The sequence below is a fragment of the Bactrocera latifrons genome, unplaced genomic scaffold (genome assembly GCF_001853355.1).
Source record: "Bactrocera latifrons isolate USDA-ARS-PBARC rearing strain unplaced genomic scaffold, ASM185335v1 scaffold_501, whole genome shotgun sequence".
Taxonomy (NCBI): domain Eukaryota; kingdom Metazoa; phylum Arthropoda; class Insecta; order Diptera; family Tephritidae; genus Bactrocera; species Bactrocera latifrons.
Window position 1 is genome coordinate 135916 of NW_017537159.1, and position 16096 is coordinate 152011.

At 41.6% G+C, this 16096-nt stretch overlaps 1 protein-coding gene across 1 annotated transcript in view; it reads right to left on the reverse strand.

The window, feature by feature from the left end:
• The window catches only part of LOC108973835 (xaa-Pro aminopeptidase 1), a 114857-nt gene extending 99062 nt beyond the window's left edge, over window positions 1-15795 (reverse strand). The window contains exon 1 of the mRNA XM_018941335.1: window positions 15277-15795. Coding sequence (XP_018796880.1) covers window positions 15277-15670 — 394 coding nt within the window. The 5' untranslated portion in view covers window positions 15671-15795. The remainder of the gene's footprint in view (window positions 1-15276) is intronic.
• Between the last annotated feature and the right edge of the window lie 301 nt (window positions 15796-16096).

Below are 16096 nucleotides of genomic sequence, written 5' to 3' on the forward strand. Positions count from 1 at the left end.
GATTTTTTTGTCTTCGATCACTTTTTGGTTTCCTAGCCCTTCTACTAATTCTTCTTCGGAGGGATTGATTAGGTTTCTGGAAAATATTCTGCCTTGCATGATGTTAAGACCTTTTTGAGAGGTAATTTTTACAGGTATAAGCCTATGTGAGTTGCTTTGATATACTTTTCGACCGATTTCGCATTTTCGACTTTTAGGAGGAGGTCACCGGATCTTAATTCCATTACAACGGTGTTATCACCGCAAATGTGTTTTAAACTACTTTCGATTTGAAAGACATTATATGATGATAATGGACAGATTTTGTCATCTGCAATTGGACCGATGGCACTTGCCACTAAGAACCGAGGAATATGGTCGTCATTTTGTTTTGGCGCAGGAAGTGGTACAAAGTCACTGAATTTTGGTCGTTTGTTGGGACGTTGCAAATCGGGATCGAGTAACCGAAACATATTGCTTTCGGGGGGGTTGGCCCCGTTCATGGTGTCGAATGATAACTACGGCACTGAGTTTTTTTTTTTTTTGGGTACACTAATAAACTAACAACTACAACTTTAAGGAGCTGCCGAACCTGAAACGGCTAGACTATCGTAGTCGGTCGCAAAGAGGAAAAGAACGCGTGAAAAGGTCACGGGACGTGTTTACACGGTGGTTGCTCACGTTGAACTGTAAATAGAATTACTACCGAGATAATGAAAGCATTTGAGCGCAGGGAGTACTGTTCAGCAATATTTCTAGATGTAGCTCAGGCGTTTGATAAGTTGTTGCACGAAGATATTTTATACAAGATTAAAAAAATTCCACCTTTACAATTGTATAAAACATTGGAGTCTTTTTTAAAAAATAGAAAATTTATGGTAAAACTGGAAGATTTCGTATCTGATGAACGACAGATAACGGCTGGTGTACCATAGGGCAGTGTTTTAGGCCCAACACTATATACTCGTATCATATATAAAGCGGATCTTCCAACAGCTAATAACACTGTGGAGCATTTTTGGGATTATTGTCTGGGGGGTGGGAAATTCCAAGTCAGGGTGATGGTACTAGGTCAGTATAATGAAACCCTCAAAGGGTTTGGCGTTCGTATGTGTCATATTTTTTATGACCTTTTAAATTTTTTCCTTATGATGTTTTTTCGCTTAGTTGTAACATTTTGACAAAAACAAAAAAACACACAAAAAAAAACCCAATTTCCGAGAACGCTCTTAACATCCTTGCGACAGAAACATCGCAGTTGTTAGAACGATGCTATCCCAACAAGCCTTCTATTACTTCTTTGATTGCCTATCATGCGTCACTTTTAATCAGCTTTCGTATGTATATCTGCACCATTTAGTACGCCTGATTGGAAAAAATTAATTTGTTAAGATGGAAAACCATGGGAAATAAGGAAAAAATTTAAAAGGTCATAGTAAAAAAAACTGACACATACGAACGCCAAACCCTTTGAGCTTTTTACTATACTGACCTAGTACCATCACCCTGACTTGGAATTTCTCACCCCTCAGATTAGCTGTTGTACTGTGTAATGTACTAATTTCAACTTTTGCGGGCGACACAGCTGTAGCCCTAACAAATGAAACATTTTAGCATCAAGAATATCAGCGGAGCATTTCAGTTCTGTCGAAGAATGGCTGGCGAACTGGCCTATAAATGTGAATGAACAGAAGTGTAAGCATATTACATTTTCGCTAAGGCCAAAGATGTGCCCGGTATCTGGGTATTCACCTAGATAGAAGGCTCAAGTGGAGAAGACACATCTCTAGTAAAATAACATGTATGAAGATTAGAGTTGCAAATTTAAATTGGATTTTAAATAAAAACTCCAAAGTTAGCCTAGACAACAAAGTGTTTTTATATAATGCGGTCATTAGAGTTGCAAATTTAAATTGGCTTTTAAATAAAAACTCCAAAGTTAGCCTAGACAACAAGGTGTTTTTATATAATGCGGTCATAAAACCGACTCGGGGGTACGACCTGTGCAACTAATACTAACTAAATAGGTTGTCAAAAAAGGCTTGCGGTATTTTCGCTAGAACGCGTAGTTCTAGTTTTATTCGTCGCATCGGGTCATGCTATACCTTTTTGGAAAGCTCATTTCTTTTACGTTGTTCGTGAGTTATAGCGTCGCAAACATGGAGCAAATTTACATATTTTACAGTACTACTACGATAAAGGCAAAAATGCATCTCAAGCCGCCAATAAAATGTGTGCAGTTTATGGACCCGATACAGTTTCCATCTCCACCGCACAACGATGGTTTCAACGTTTTCGTTCTGGTGTAGAGGTGGTCGAAGATGTGCCACGCTCCGGAAGGCCTGTCGTCGAAAATTGCGATAAAATCGCTGAATTGGTCGAAAAAGACCAGCATAGTAGCAGCCAAGCAAGGTCAAGTTATAAAATAAAAAATAAAAAAAATAAATAAATAATACCGCAAGACTTTTTTGACAAACTATTATTACAAAAGTTTCAATCAAAAATGCTTAGACCAATCACGGGTTCACCATGGTACATATATGCATAACGAAAATATCTATAATATATAAGAACTTGATATCCTTAAGGTAAAGAAATAAGTAGAAGACAGCATAATAAAATATATATCTATACTCCGATATCACCCAAACCCTTTGACAAATGCTTTGGTACATTCCTGCGATCAAACACGACTTAAAAGGTATTAAAGAGCGACGTATCACCAAAACAGCTCAATCACTTGTTGAAGCCTCTCTAGCTTTTAAATAGCTTTAAGATTTTATAACTTATTGTTAGGCTTTACGAAAAAGCAGATTCAATAAATAAAATAATTTAGAAATTATTTATGTGATTTTTAAAATATAAATTTCTCACTTATAAAACCTGCAAAAAATGTAAATTGTGAATTTGTTTAAATATTTATAGTTTAATTAAATGAATTTGAATTGAAACATGTGCATCAAGTGTGTTAAATGTAATGAAATAACTTGTTGAAATGTTCGAATCTGGGGATTTTTTTTAAAAACCAAATATCCCGTAAACTTAGAATTTGCGGTACTACAACCCTGTATACTTTTTAATCAGGAGGACTTCCTCTTTCCGACGGTACTTTCAGATCGCGGTACCAAAGAAATCCTAATAGTGCCAATTCCCGCGACAGTCGGTTCTATCTACCGTCAGTTATATAAGCTGTTGTTGTTGTTGTTGTAACGGCAGAATTCTGCCGAGTTGACAGTCCTTGGCCGGATAAAAATCCGGGTYCGTTCCGGTTTTCGTAGAATCGACTGTCGTGGGAACGTTATGTAACCTACTTTGGATCGGAGAGTATTAATTTAAATTTTTCGTCACCAGAGCAACGCCTTGCAGCAGGGTTGCTCCACTCAGCAACTTTTGGTTCCTCGCACAGTCTATTCCGTATGTCAGACCAAAATAAGTCAGAACGTCACTTGTGACTTGTGTCACCTCTCGGCGTGTTCCGGTCTGCCCCTACAAGACCACCTTCACGCCACTCTGTCCTCCTCAGGATCACCCACGGACACCCGCAACAAACCCGAATACTAAAACTCAACTGTAACGGACTCCAGAGTAAGATCGAGGAGATAGCTTCACTCATGAACCGGGAACGCGTTTCGATACCAGCGCTCCAAGAAACCAAGCTAAACAGCCGCTCAGATCTTTCGAGCACCCCCCCAGTTACATGTTGCTCACATGTTGCTCTACAGGATATCACCCGAATATAGGTGCGCTACTTCGTGGTGAAAACCGTTTGGAACTTTAACGCACACTACGATCTTTGGCATTCCTACCTACGAAATGATCACAAGGGGATGAACAGATTGACGATTCGACATCAACCTACCTGCAGGGGCTTAGGCGCAAGGCATAGTCGGCACCCTCCAACCGGTGTGGGTGGTGCTGATAGGCACTGTACAGGCAGGATGTCGGGTGCATCAACCAAGATCTACCACCTCCTAATCCAGGGTGTTATGTGACTCCCGTACCCATTGGATGATTTGCAGTCAGGAGGTAAATTCGGCTGTATTCTAACGGGGCCTCCTCAACACCGGTCCGAATTGGGAAGTAATTGCGGCCTTACTGCGTCAAGGGGCTCTAACGTGGCGGACCCCCTAGTTCCCCATTCGAATAATAGACCCTACAGCTCACCGCGTTGAGTCAAGGAACATAAAAACAAACTGAATACTCAACAAAAACCAACAACAACAGCACCAAATAACCCGACAACAAGGCAATAACCCAGGACAACGGCAAAGAAAAGGAAATCGGCACAGCGGCAGACAAGCGTTGTCAAGGGGCTAGGCGGAAATTTAGCTTCCTTGACGTTCTCTCGCCAGAGGAGCGARCCCTTGTTTGAGGAGCATGCCAGGAAGGATGACGACGACATGCCTTCATGCAGCGGCGCTCGACTGGCGAAAGTGACCGCTGAGACAGCTGCGAGCGTCGCCAAGACCCCCTTCAGAAGGCTTAGCGGCTCAGATGGTGCTCGTAGAAGGAGGAGGAAGCGCAAGAGGGGTGGGCAATGCCCTCTCCCAGCAGCTGGTAAACCCGGCGGATGCGATGACCCTGACAACAACAACAACCCTCGCAGGAAGGGTAAAATCAGTCTAACGTCTTTCCTACTAAAAACCATGGAGAAAATCGTAGACCATGTAATAAGGTCAAAAGCGCTGAAGAGGGCACTCCTGCTCAGCATGCTTACAAAGCGGGCAGATCTACCAGTACTGCTCTGTACCATGTAACCTCTGARATAGAGAGTTCATTGGAGAGTGGCGAGCATCACGCACTTTCGTGGACATCGAAGGTGCCTTTAACACGTCTCATAGGAGCGTAGCCAGGGTACTGGAGAAAAGGAATGTGGCAGCACCGGTGCGTAGATGGACAAAAGCCGTACTGCGCACCAGAAATGCTAAGACCACAATAGGAGATAAAAGAATTCGTCTTGACACAACAAGAGGCTGCCCACCTGTTAGCATTGCTAACCGACAATGGGATCCGCTGCTAGGGGTATGCGGACGATTTTGTAATTATAGCCAAAGGTAAATATAAGAGGACACTCTCCAATTCCCATGACAGCCGGTTCTACGTACCGGAATTGACTCGGACTTTATCCGACCAAGGGCTGTTTTTTCGGCGATCTAATTCCGTTGTTATCGGTGAGTACTAATTTCTTTTTGTCGTCATTAGAGCAACGCCTTGCAGCAGGGTTGCTCCGTATCCTCCTGATTCGTGCTGGCATTGAGGCCAACCGGGCCCGGAGGACTTTTTCTGCTGCGTTTGCGCAACTCCACATCGGCCAGGTGTAACACATGCAGTGGATGGAGCCATCTTAAGACCTGCTCATGCCTTAAGACACATAGGGAATGGACCACGAGTTACTTGGCCCGATATTGCCAACGCAATACTGCGACACTAACCTCTACGGCTGGGCAATCTGCGCATAGTTCGCGCGCCGCTTCGCCCCTCACCCCGTGTGTCCAACAGAGAACCTCCACGGTCCCCAGGWGCTCACACAGGCAATATAGCTCTCACATAGCTTACACTTATGAATCGGGAACGCGTCCAAGAAACCAAGTTTAACAGCCGAACAGATTTTCCGTGTTGTAATAATGGTGAAGCCTAGCCTTCTTATTGCAGTATAGCTATCCGGTCCGGCGACGGCGAGCTCGAAATATTTAATATATACATACATCCCCCAGTTACATGTTGTCCTGCAGAATATTAGTTGAATATAGGCACGCTACTGGTGAAAACCGTCTGGTACTAGGAGACTTTAACGCGCACCACGATCTTTGGCTTTCCTGCGTTTCAAACGATCGTAGGGGAATGAAGCTGGCGGAACAGAACGAATTGATCTCAAGCTACTGCTCGCTTCATCCCGGCTGGAAGATTAGCGGAAATCCGACCCAATTTCCCAGCCGAAGTAGCCGAAGTTTAGCTAATGAGCGCGCAACCGGAGATCCCTGGGATCTCACCAAAGTCCTCAACCTGTTGCTGACCACTCTTCAAATTCCCAATGTATGGAAAGTCGGAAGAGTGGTCCCACTACTGAAATATGCCAACAAAGGTGAGTGCTATCGTCCGATAACTCTCCTCTTAGGAGTTGTCGAAAGCTTTTGACACAGTTAACCATAAAACGTTACTGCAGGACCATAAAACCATAAAACGTTACTGAGCGGTCGACAATCATCCGTACTATTTCAAGGTGAAACATTTAAACTGAGAAGAATTAAACAGGGGTTGCACCCCCCGATTCTGTTTAACTTCTACATCTCGAAACTCCGACAGATACCAGAGGGAAATCCATAACTTCGTACGCAGATGATTGCACGATATTGACGTCGTCGTGTGTTCAAAAGTAAACTGCTATCTGTCCGATCTTTCTCGTTTCCTATCTGCAAGGAACGTAATACTTTCCCCCACCAAATCCACATGGACCATATTTACATACAGGACGAAGGAGTATAGACATGAGCTTGATATTGTAGTCAATGGCGTCGAAATTCCGACTGTCAATAATCCTAAGATTTTAGGTGTAACTTTTGATAGTCTATGCTTCTTCACTCAACATACAACCGCGATTATCGCTAAGGTACAGAGCCGCAACAAGATCCTCAAGTCGCTAGCCGGCAGCACATGGGGAAAGAAAAATTGTTGCCACCATACAAGCCAATCGACCGGCCGGTCCTCAATTACGCCGCATCAACATGGTCGCCTGGATGCAGTGGCACGCTGATGAGGAAACTGCAGACCTGACAGAACACTGCACTCCGCACTAAGACAGTATGCCTCTTGATGTTTCCCATCCAACACCTACATAGTGAGACGCTTATGCTCCCAGTTAATGAGCATAATGAATTTTTCTCCAAACAGGTCCTGCTGGGATGTTTTCATAGAAATCAAAGTTGCAGCCACTTGCTTTGAGTGGAACCGCATCCTAGGAGCATCAAGAGGAGATTCCTTAATTACGTCGACGGCATCGTATATTACGCCGACCGGACTTCGGACGCAACTAACTTCCGGCAGGTACCATCAGTCAGTGGAGCTATCAACACCTTCACCGACTCCATTCCAGTGAATTGTGTTCTTGGAGTCAAACCACCACCATAGCAGACGAAGAGTTCGAGTATCCCCGAGAAACGCGAGTGACCCTAGCTCAGCTTCGTTCTGGATATTGTAGCAGGTTGAATTTCTACTTGCCCAGAATAGACCCGGACATATCCAATATATGTCCTACATGCAACGAGTCTCCGCATGACACTCTTTGCATATCCTGCGAACCCAACCCAACCCATCTAGCACCCCTTTCCTTTGGTCCGACCTCGTGGAAACAGCACGTTTTCTGGGCCTCCCGCTGGATGACGTCGACGACAACATTAATAACGCTTACCATCCTAACGGGGATTGATAACCGTTATGCAGACACAGGCTAGCCGCTGTAGTTTCGATAGTTTGATTCCTACCGTGAGACCGAGATATTTAACCTTGTTGGTCATCTCTATATCTCTACCCCAAGTGTGAGGGTCTTGATACCAGGCCGGGACCTTCGTCTCATGAATGGGACTACGGTCTTCTTGGAGGGTTTGATATTCAATTCAACCTCCCTACACCTCCCCTTTGCCCGGTTTAAACCTCTTTGCATCGAGTCGCAGAGAGGGTCCTCATGTTGTTGTTTTAACGGTTTTCTAATTCCCGTTTGGGTGGTAAGGATCAGTTGCGTTGTCGTCGAGATCATCTAAGCTAAGTGCTGTGGTGGTACTGTCCACTTTTCGGAATCCATGCTGGTGACTGGCTAGGCTCAGGTGGTGAGTGAAAGTCGGGAGTAGCAAGGCGTCAAGTGTCTTCACTACTTGGGAGAGGAGAGCTATCGGGCGATAAGATTCCCCTTTGTTGGCGGGTTTCCCAGGTTTCAATAGTGGAACCACTCTTCCGATTTTCCACACATCGGGTATTTGAAGAATGGWGAGTGACAGGTTGAGCACCTTGGTGAGGTAACTTACTCCCGTCGAGCCTAAATGCTCTAGCATTAGCATATTGATTCCATCAGGGCCAATGAATTTGGATGATTTTGCTTTTTTGATTACACTCTGAACCTCTTCATCGGTGAAAGTAATCGGCGCGCAGTTGTTTGGCGCAGCCGTCGGTTAACACATCTCTTGGCTTTGTCTACCGAAGGGTGCAGTGTAAACTGCCGGCTAAAATAGCTCGCGCACTTCTTCGGGTCCGAAGAGGCATGACCATTGAATTGAACTTCAACTCGGTCGTCGTGACTCTTGGGATTGGACAATGCTTTGACAGTAGCCSAAAGCTTACTCACACCGGTGGAGAGRTTGMAGGACTTCAGGTGCTCTATCCATTTCGTCCGCTTATGCTGGTTTACCATACGCCGAATCTCCAAATTGAGATCCCTTCCCCCCAGAAGCTGGTCAACCCGGCGGGTGCGACGATCCACGAAGGAGAGGTAGGAGCGGTTCCATGATGAAGTGGTACCTGCGCAACCTCCGTAATGGGATGACCCCGGAGGTGGCGGAGGCTCTAGCCAGGAAAAGATGCAAAGGGAGCCCCGGCAAAGGAGCATAAAAACATGTCGCCTCACGCGCAGGACAGTGGAAGCAGCAACCGCGACCCGGCAACACCACCAAGACCGCAAGGCGTGGCGATAGCAGGGCACTGTCCGCGGACACCTATGCGGAAGAGCGGCCAGATAACGCCTCAGGAGCCCTGGACTTCATTAATGGGCTGGGTCTAAGCGAGTCAGTGTGAGTAAGGAGAGGGCACAATACACTCTTCACTATTCATTCATTCATTCATTCACAGCGTTTTCTTTGTTTGTACTTTCGAGTGTTTCTTTTTTCTTTATTAACTATAAAAAACTATAAAGATTTTTCAAGCTAAAATTGAATATGTGAACACTTTTCCATATACATACATATGTATATGAATAATATGTTATTTATATTTAATAAACACAGATAAGTAAAATCGGGTGATAATATTATAATACTTATATGATTGTAATATAACACTTTTATATACATATTACAATTTTATACTATTCTTCTCCTTCTGCGTTGGCGGCCTTTTGCCGCGCTCTAAAAAAATAATCCTGGCCGAGCGAATACCCGGGGTGACTGAAATAATACTTTCGCGTAGTACTCATTTTTTTTTTCGTTATAAAATAGATAAATTTTTGATTATACATTGTTTTATATTTTAGGTGACGATACATATATTTTTATATTTAAGATTTGAGTTTTGGATATAAAGTGGTTATATTTGTCTGTTATCATGCACTCATATTGAAGCAAAATTTGAATTTTCGTACTGCACTAGTATAATTTACACTTTATTACGTAATATTATTCTATAATATTACTTTTACACATGTATATATAATATTACTAATACATGTATATGACTTATTTGCTTAACAAATTTAAAAAATATCCATATGCATGAATAGAGGAATTTTTGCGAAAAAGAGGAGTTTCAGCGAAGTGCCTGATCATCACATGACAGCGCTCCTTTCCGTCGTAAGTTTTGGTAAAGTGAGGTTCAAACGAAAAAAAAAATCGCAACCGTGTTTTCAAACCGTAAGGTCGCATTTTTTCTGTCGCTTGTACTGTTGTTGAGTATCTGCATTCTAGCGGTGTCTGTGTTATAACGCTACTTTACAGTTGTGCACAAAAAACTTTTTTACTGTTAATTTCTCGTTGTGTTTATTTCTTATTGTTAACTTRTGCTACATTCATATATTTTTGCATACATAAAAAGTAATACTTTCACAATGCCCCCTGGGGCCAACAATCTGGGTGATAATAGGTTTGCCCTATTATCCTGAACAAACAACGTTGGACCTATTTCCGAAACTCCCCATAACAAAGAAGGATGACCCCAAATACCTATTACATCCATCTCCTGCCTCGCGATTTATAAAGGTATTCAATCTGTCAGTAAAGATATTAACAACATCTCGTCACTTCGCGATGGCAGCCTATTCCTCCTTGTAAAAAATCAAAAAATTGCATATAAATTCCTTTTCACTAAGAATCTACCCGGTGCAGGTGCTGTTGAAGTCGCTCTTCACAGTACCCTTAACTCAGTCAAGGGCACAATTTATGCCCCCTTTATTTGCCAACTTAGCGACGATGAAATAATTGAAGGTCTCAAGGAACAAGGTGTCTCTGCAGTCCATACGTTTAACAAAATGGTTAAAGGCGTTCGTGTACGTACTGGTGCCCTATTATTAACATTCAATAAATATACACTTCCTAACAGAATTGAAGTAGCCTGGAGAACCCTAGATGTACTACCGTCCGTACTACCCTAATCCTATGCGCTGCAAAACTTGTCAGCTATTAGGACACACCGCTAAACACTGCAAAAAAAACTCCTTCCTGTGTCATTTGCAACCTTCCTCCTAACCACTCTCCACCTTCTGATTGCACCAGAGTTTACTGCGCTAACTGCGCAGGTGAACACCCCTCGTCCTCAAATGCTTGCCCTAAATKTATTCAATCGAAAGAAATATTAAAGATTAAAACTATACACTATACATGCGGGACGCCATCACCATGTATAAAAATCAACTTCCTTCCACCCCATCCCCTTCTCCTTCGCCAACGTGGCAAAAATGCAAACTAACAGCGATATAAATACAAACTCAAAAAATCCAAATAACAAAGATAATACTTCAGTATCAAAAAATTCTAACCTCGATAATAACGCAACAACAACAAAAGCTAACAACGATTCATCCACCACCAACAATCCATTGCATCACATAGAACTTCCAGAAAGTTCAAAGAACTCCCCTCTTCTATACCCCCCATTATTGAATTCTTCCCCCTCCCCATCTTTCTCTCCACTTATCCACTTATGTCCCCTGACAACTTTTGCCACATCTTCTCTTGATCATAACACCTATCCAACCTCCTCCTCCCTTTCATCTCCGTCACCCTCGTTGATGGAACAATAAATTCCCATAACATCACATTATTATTTTTTCTTTATTTTTCTATCCATGTTATCCATCCTTCAGTGGAATATCAACGGATACTTAAATAATTACATTGAACTCGAACTTTTAATTAAAACATTTAACCCCTCAGCAATATTATTAAATGAAACTCATCTTGCCAACAATATTGTAGCTCATACCCCCCAAGGCATATATAGGTTATTTTTACACCCTCCCCAGCAGTACCACCAGCAAACAGGGAATAGCCATTCTGATCAACAGAAAAGTACCACATAACACCCTTCCCCCAACTCCTTCAAACATCTCCTCCCTCTCCATAGAAATTCTTTCTCCTAATAACCTCATCATTACTTGTGCCTATTCCCCTCCTAATGAATCTTTCACTTTAAGTGATATCTGTCATTTCTTCCCGTCTGGAACTACCCCTTTCTTACTGGCTGGTGATTTTAACGCTTGGAGCCCCCTTTGGGGATCTTCCTCAGCTAATCCGAAAGGTCAAATTATTGAAGATGCTATACTTAGTTCTAACTGAATTGTTCTTAATGACGGTTCCCCCACTCACTCTTCCTTCACACATATTGACCTATCGCTTTGTTCCTTATCTCTACTCAACAAAACCGAATGACTCCGGATCGATGACCTACATGGTAGCGATCACTTCCCCATTCTTTCTAAAATTTCCTCTCCCCATCATGCATCCCGGTTTAAGACTAGAGTATGCTTTAAAACAGACTTGGCTGATTGGGATAAGTTTGACCGTTTTTGCGAATTTCATTCCCGTCTCTTCCCCATTTCGTCCAATGTCCATCAGGAGTCCTCAGGTATTCAAAACTGTCTCTTATACACATCTATGCATCCCGGTTTAAGACTAGAGTATGCTTTAAAACAGACTTGGCTGATTGGGATAAGTTTGACCGTTTTTGCGAATTTCATTCCCGTCTCTTCCCCATTTCGTCCAATGTCCATCAGGAGTCCTCAGGTATTCAAAAAATTATCTCCTCTGCAGCCAATTATTCCATACCTCAGTCCTCCTCTAAATCAGCCAAACCTGCACCTCGTTGGTGGAATAGTGAAATTTGTGCATTTAGGCAACAAAAACAATTTTCTTGGCACGAATTCAAGCGCACTCGTTCAAATGCTAACTTAATGCAATACAAAAAATTTAATGCGATTTTTCGTCGTAAGGCGAAAGCTGCTAAAGTACGCTGTTTTCAAAAGTTCACTAGCGAAATCAATTCCTYTTCTAACCGAAAAAAGATCTGGGCTGACTTAAGGAGACTGTCTGATTTAACCTCCTTTTCTCCGATTTCTCTCCTCAATTCTCCTCGTGGCAATATACTATATCCGCAATATATAGCCTTAGAATTTGCGCTTCACTTTTCCAACGTTTCCTCGGATTCCAGCTTTTCTCCTGAATTTTCCTTAAGCAAACTGCCCGTTCTTTCCTCCCCTTACCTGCCTTCCTCGAACTTGTCTTATTCAGCTAGGTTTTTAGATTCTGATATATCCATTCTTGAACTCCGCTCTGCACTCTCTGTAGTTAAAGGCAAAACCCCTGGGTTTGATAAAATATCCTACCCTACCATTAAACACCTCCCACCCTTCCTGCTATCCCGTCTAATTAATCTTTATAATAACATCCTTCGGACAGGCAACTATCCTCTGCTTTGGAAGACCAGCGCTGTCATTCCCATTTTAAAACCTGGTAAGCCCCCCTGCGAAGTCAATAGTTATCGGCCTACATCCCTCCTGCCTTGCCTAGGAAAACTAATGGAGAAAATCATTGCTATCAGGCTATCCTGGTATGCTCAATCTCACAATCTTATTCACCATAACCAGTTTGCATTTAAGAAGAGGCAGGGGACGTTAGACACTCTTCTGCATCTTGACCAATTTGTCGCTGATGCATTATCCCACAAAAATCATGTGTCGATACGTTCACTTGATTTTTTAAAAGGTTTTGATCGGATTGGTATACACGTGGCATTAAGGCAGCTTAAAAAATGGAAAGTCGGCTCACATATATATATAACTTTGTTAAATCTTTTCTCTCTAAATGTAAAATTAGTGTACTTGTTTCTAATGTCCGATTATCTATACTACCTCTTGATAATGGAACACCCCAAAGTTCGCCCTTTTCAGTCATACTTTTTATTATCGCATTTATCGCATCAGTACAATTTTATCTGATTTCCCTAATATCAATCACCAAATCTATGCTGATGATTTAGTATTATTTTCTAATACCTCCGATTTGTCCGTTGTTACGTCTTCCCTTTCTAAAATCTTATCCCTCTTATTCCATTGGTCCGGTTCTTCGGGCACGTCAATTTCTTCCTCTAAATCTAAGTTATTACATATTTGTAAGAAACATCATTGTAATACACCTACACTTACCGTTAATAATAAAAATTTAATCTGTACAGATAGTTTTAAGTTCCTAGGATTAATATTAGACTCTAAGTATTCATTTAAGCAACATTTTCAATATGTAAGAAAAATACTATTTTTTAAATGAAGTACCTTTCATGTAAGCGCTCACTCATTGGACCGGCTCTGCTTGTAAAGGTCACTGCTCCTAGAAGCAGTATGCGCCACGCCAAGCTGCTTCTAGGGGGATACAATCTCCCCAGATTTAAAGAACTTATTCACCTCCCCCGTGAAAAATTCCGCCTCCTCATCGCAATCTACACAGGGCACAGTAAGCTCAGGAAGCACCTGTCCAACATGGGCATGGTCTCCTGTGCCAACTGCCGATTCTGCGACCTGGAACAGGAAACACCAGCACACCTAATCCTGGATTGCTCAGCAATCTGTGGAAAAATGCTTAAGGTCCTTCATTCTGCTTACATCAGCAGGGATCACATCACCTCACTAGCGCCCGGCAAACACCTAGAACTATTCAGGCTGCTGGGGCTCTGGGAGGTCATGTGATATAGGAGAGGGCACAATAGACCTTAGGTCGCGGTGCATTACCTAAAATAACATTCTATTCTATTCTATTCTAAAGGTCACCAAAGCTCTCATCTTATCAATAATTAATTACGGCTTAGAAATATATGGACACCATTCTAAAAATCATATCAAGATGCTTGCCGCACCGTATCACTTGGTGCCCGTCGTTCTATTTGTGCGTTTCCAACATCTCCGATAAAAAACATATTGCCTGAATCTGTACTGCCTTTTTTAAAAGACAATATGAAAGACAGCTTATATAAACTCTATCCTAAGCTCATAATGAATCCCAGTTTAGTTCTAAAAAGGGATTTCCACTCAGCTCTGACGCGCATTCGATCGCCAAAGATTCAATCATCGTTATACAAGTGCGCCATGTTTGTGAACGTAAATGAGTTACCGCATAAAATAGCTTTACCTTGGAGTATTAAAAACCCCCCGTGGCTAGTGGCTGAAGCCTAATTTGTTTCTGATTTAGTTCAACTACAAAAGAACAATACTTCTARCAATGTTTATAAAGCCCACTTCCTGAAAGTAACAGCTCCTCTCAAATCAGCTGGTTGGAAACTTCTATTCACAGACGGATCAAAAGGAACTCACACCTCCTTCGCTGCAGTTAGTGAAGATGAAAACCCTATTTCATATGGCCTGCTATTTTCTTTCTGTTCAATATTTACAGCTGAAGCTACCGCAATTCTTAAAGATGTTCAATACTCTAAGCTAAACMAAGGAAAATATATTATCTGTTCTGACAGATTATCCTGCTATCAAGCTATAAAAAACTGCAATAACTCCAATTACATCATTTGCGCCATCAGAGACATTTTTATATCGCTTCCACATAAACTCAGAATTATGTGGGTTCCCAGGAACTCGGATAAAATTTTAAACATGCTAGCGGACTCAATTGCCAAGGAAATGTGTCACTCTCCCACTATAACCTCAAGATTTTTAGATAAAAACCTGCTAAAAGTGTAAAATTTGGATTTATTTAAAAGTTTGTAGTGTAATTTAATTAATTTGAAGTTAAAAGAGTGAATAAAGWGTGTTTAATGTGGTGAAATAGCTTCTAGAAATGTTGGAATTTTGCGAATTTTTGAACTTAAAGGTCGAATATCTCATAAACTAGGCGTTTGCGGTACCTATAACATACATATTTTAATCAAGAGGACTTCCTATTTCCAACGGTACCTTCAAATCGCGGCGCCCAAAAAATCGGAATTGTGCATTAAAAACCATAAGCCAGTGACAACTATATAGTATATACATATATTTTAATCTATCCGTACATACCCATTTTAACCCCGAAATCGGTGGATGCTATTCTAAAATTTACCCGCTCTTACCCCTAGATTTCAACTCCTTTTGAATAGGCTTCCACTGTCGGTAAGAAATAAGCTTAGGGTCGACACCAACACTACTGCTAATAGGTGTGTTATCGCAAATCCATTTTCCAATAGTTGGTGTAGAAGGTAAGCCATCCTTCATAAGCTCCCAATTAGAATCCATTTGCTTTTCAGCTTGTTGATAGTATCTTCCGTCGGTCCACATTAATGCTTTTTCCGGAGTAACAACAGCAGTACCAGCTGATCCATTGAATCCACTGATAAAAGCCCTTCTCGCATCATGCGCCGAAATATATTCATTTTGATGTGAATCGTCAGTCGGCACAATGTAAGCCTTCAGACCCCGAGCTTTCATAAGAAAACGTAAATTCTCAAGCACAACACTACCTTGCATTTTAGAAACACTTTCCAAACTTTATACCAATGAAAAGCAAATAGAAACAATTAATAGCCGTATACGTGATAAGGGCGTTCGGACTATTATTTATAACTCAATTCGACATGCCATAAATATTAACAATAAAACATTAATGCTTCATTTAGTCTTCACGTACTGCTCTTCCGTATAGACAACGTAGTCGTTGTTTTTCTCAATAAAGCAATGTTCTTGTTTTTATATTATATACTAGTATGACTATTTTGTAGTCCTTAAGATATTAAATTTAATATATTTGAAACATTCCTAACCCCAACTCCTATTATGACAGTGGAATGCACTTATTTATAAATAGAAGACTATTTATTAATAATTAATGGATTTTGGTTTTGATGGTTTACTTTTCGAAAAATTATTAGCTCTATTCTCATTCACCTCACAAAT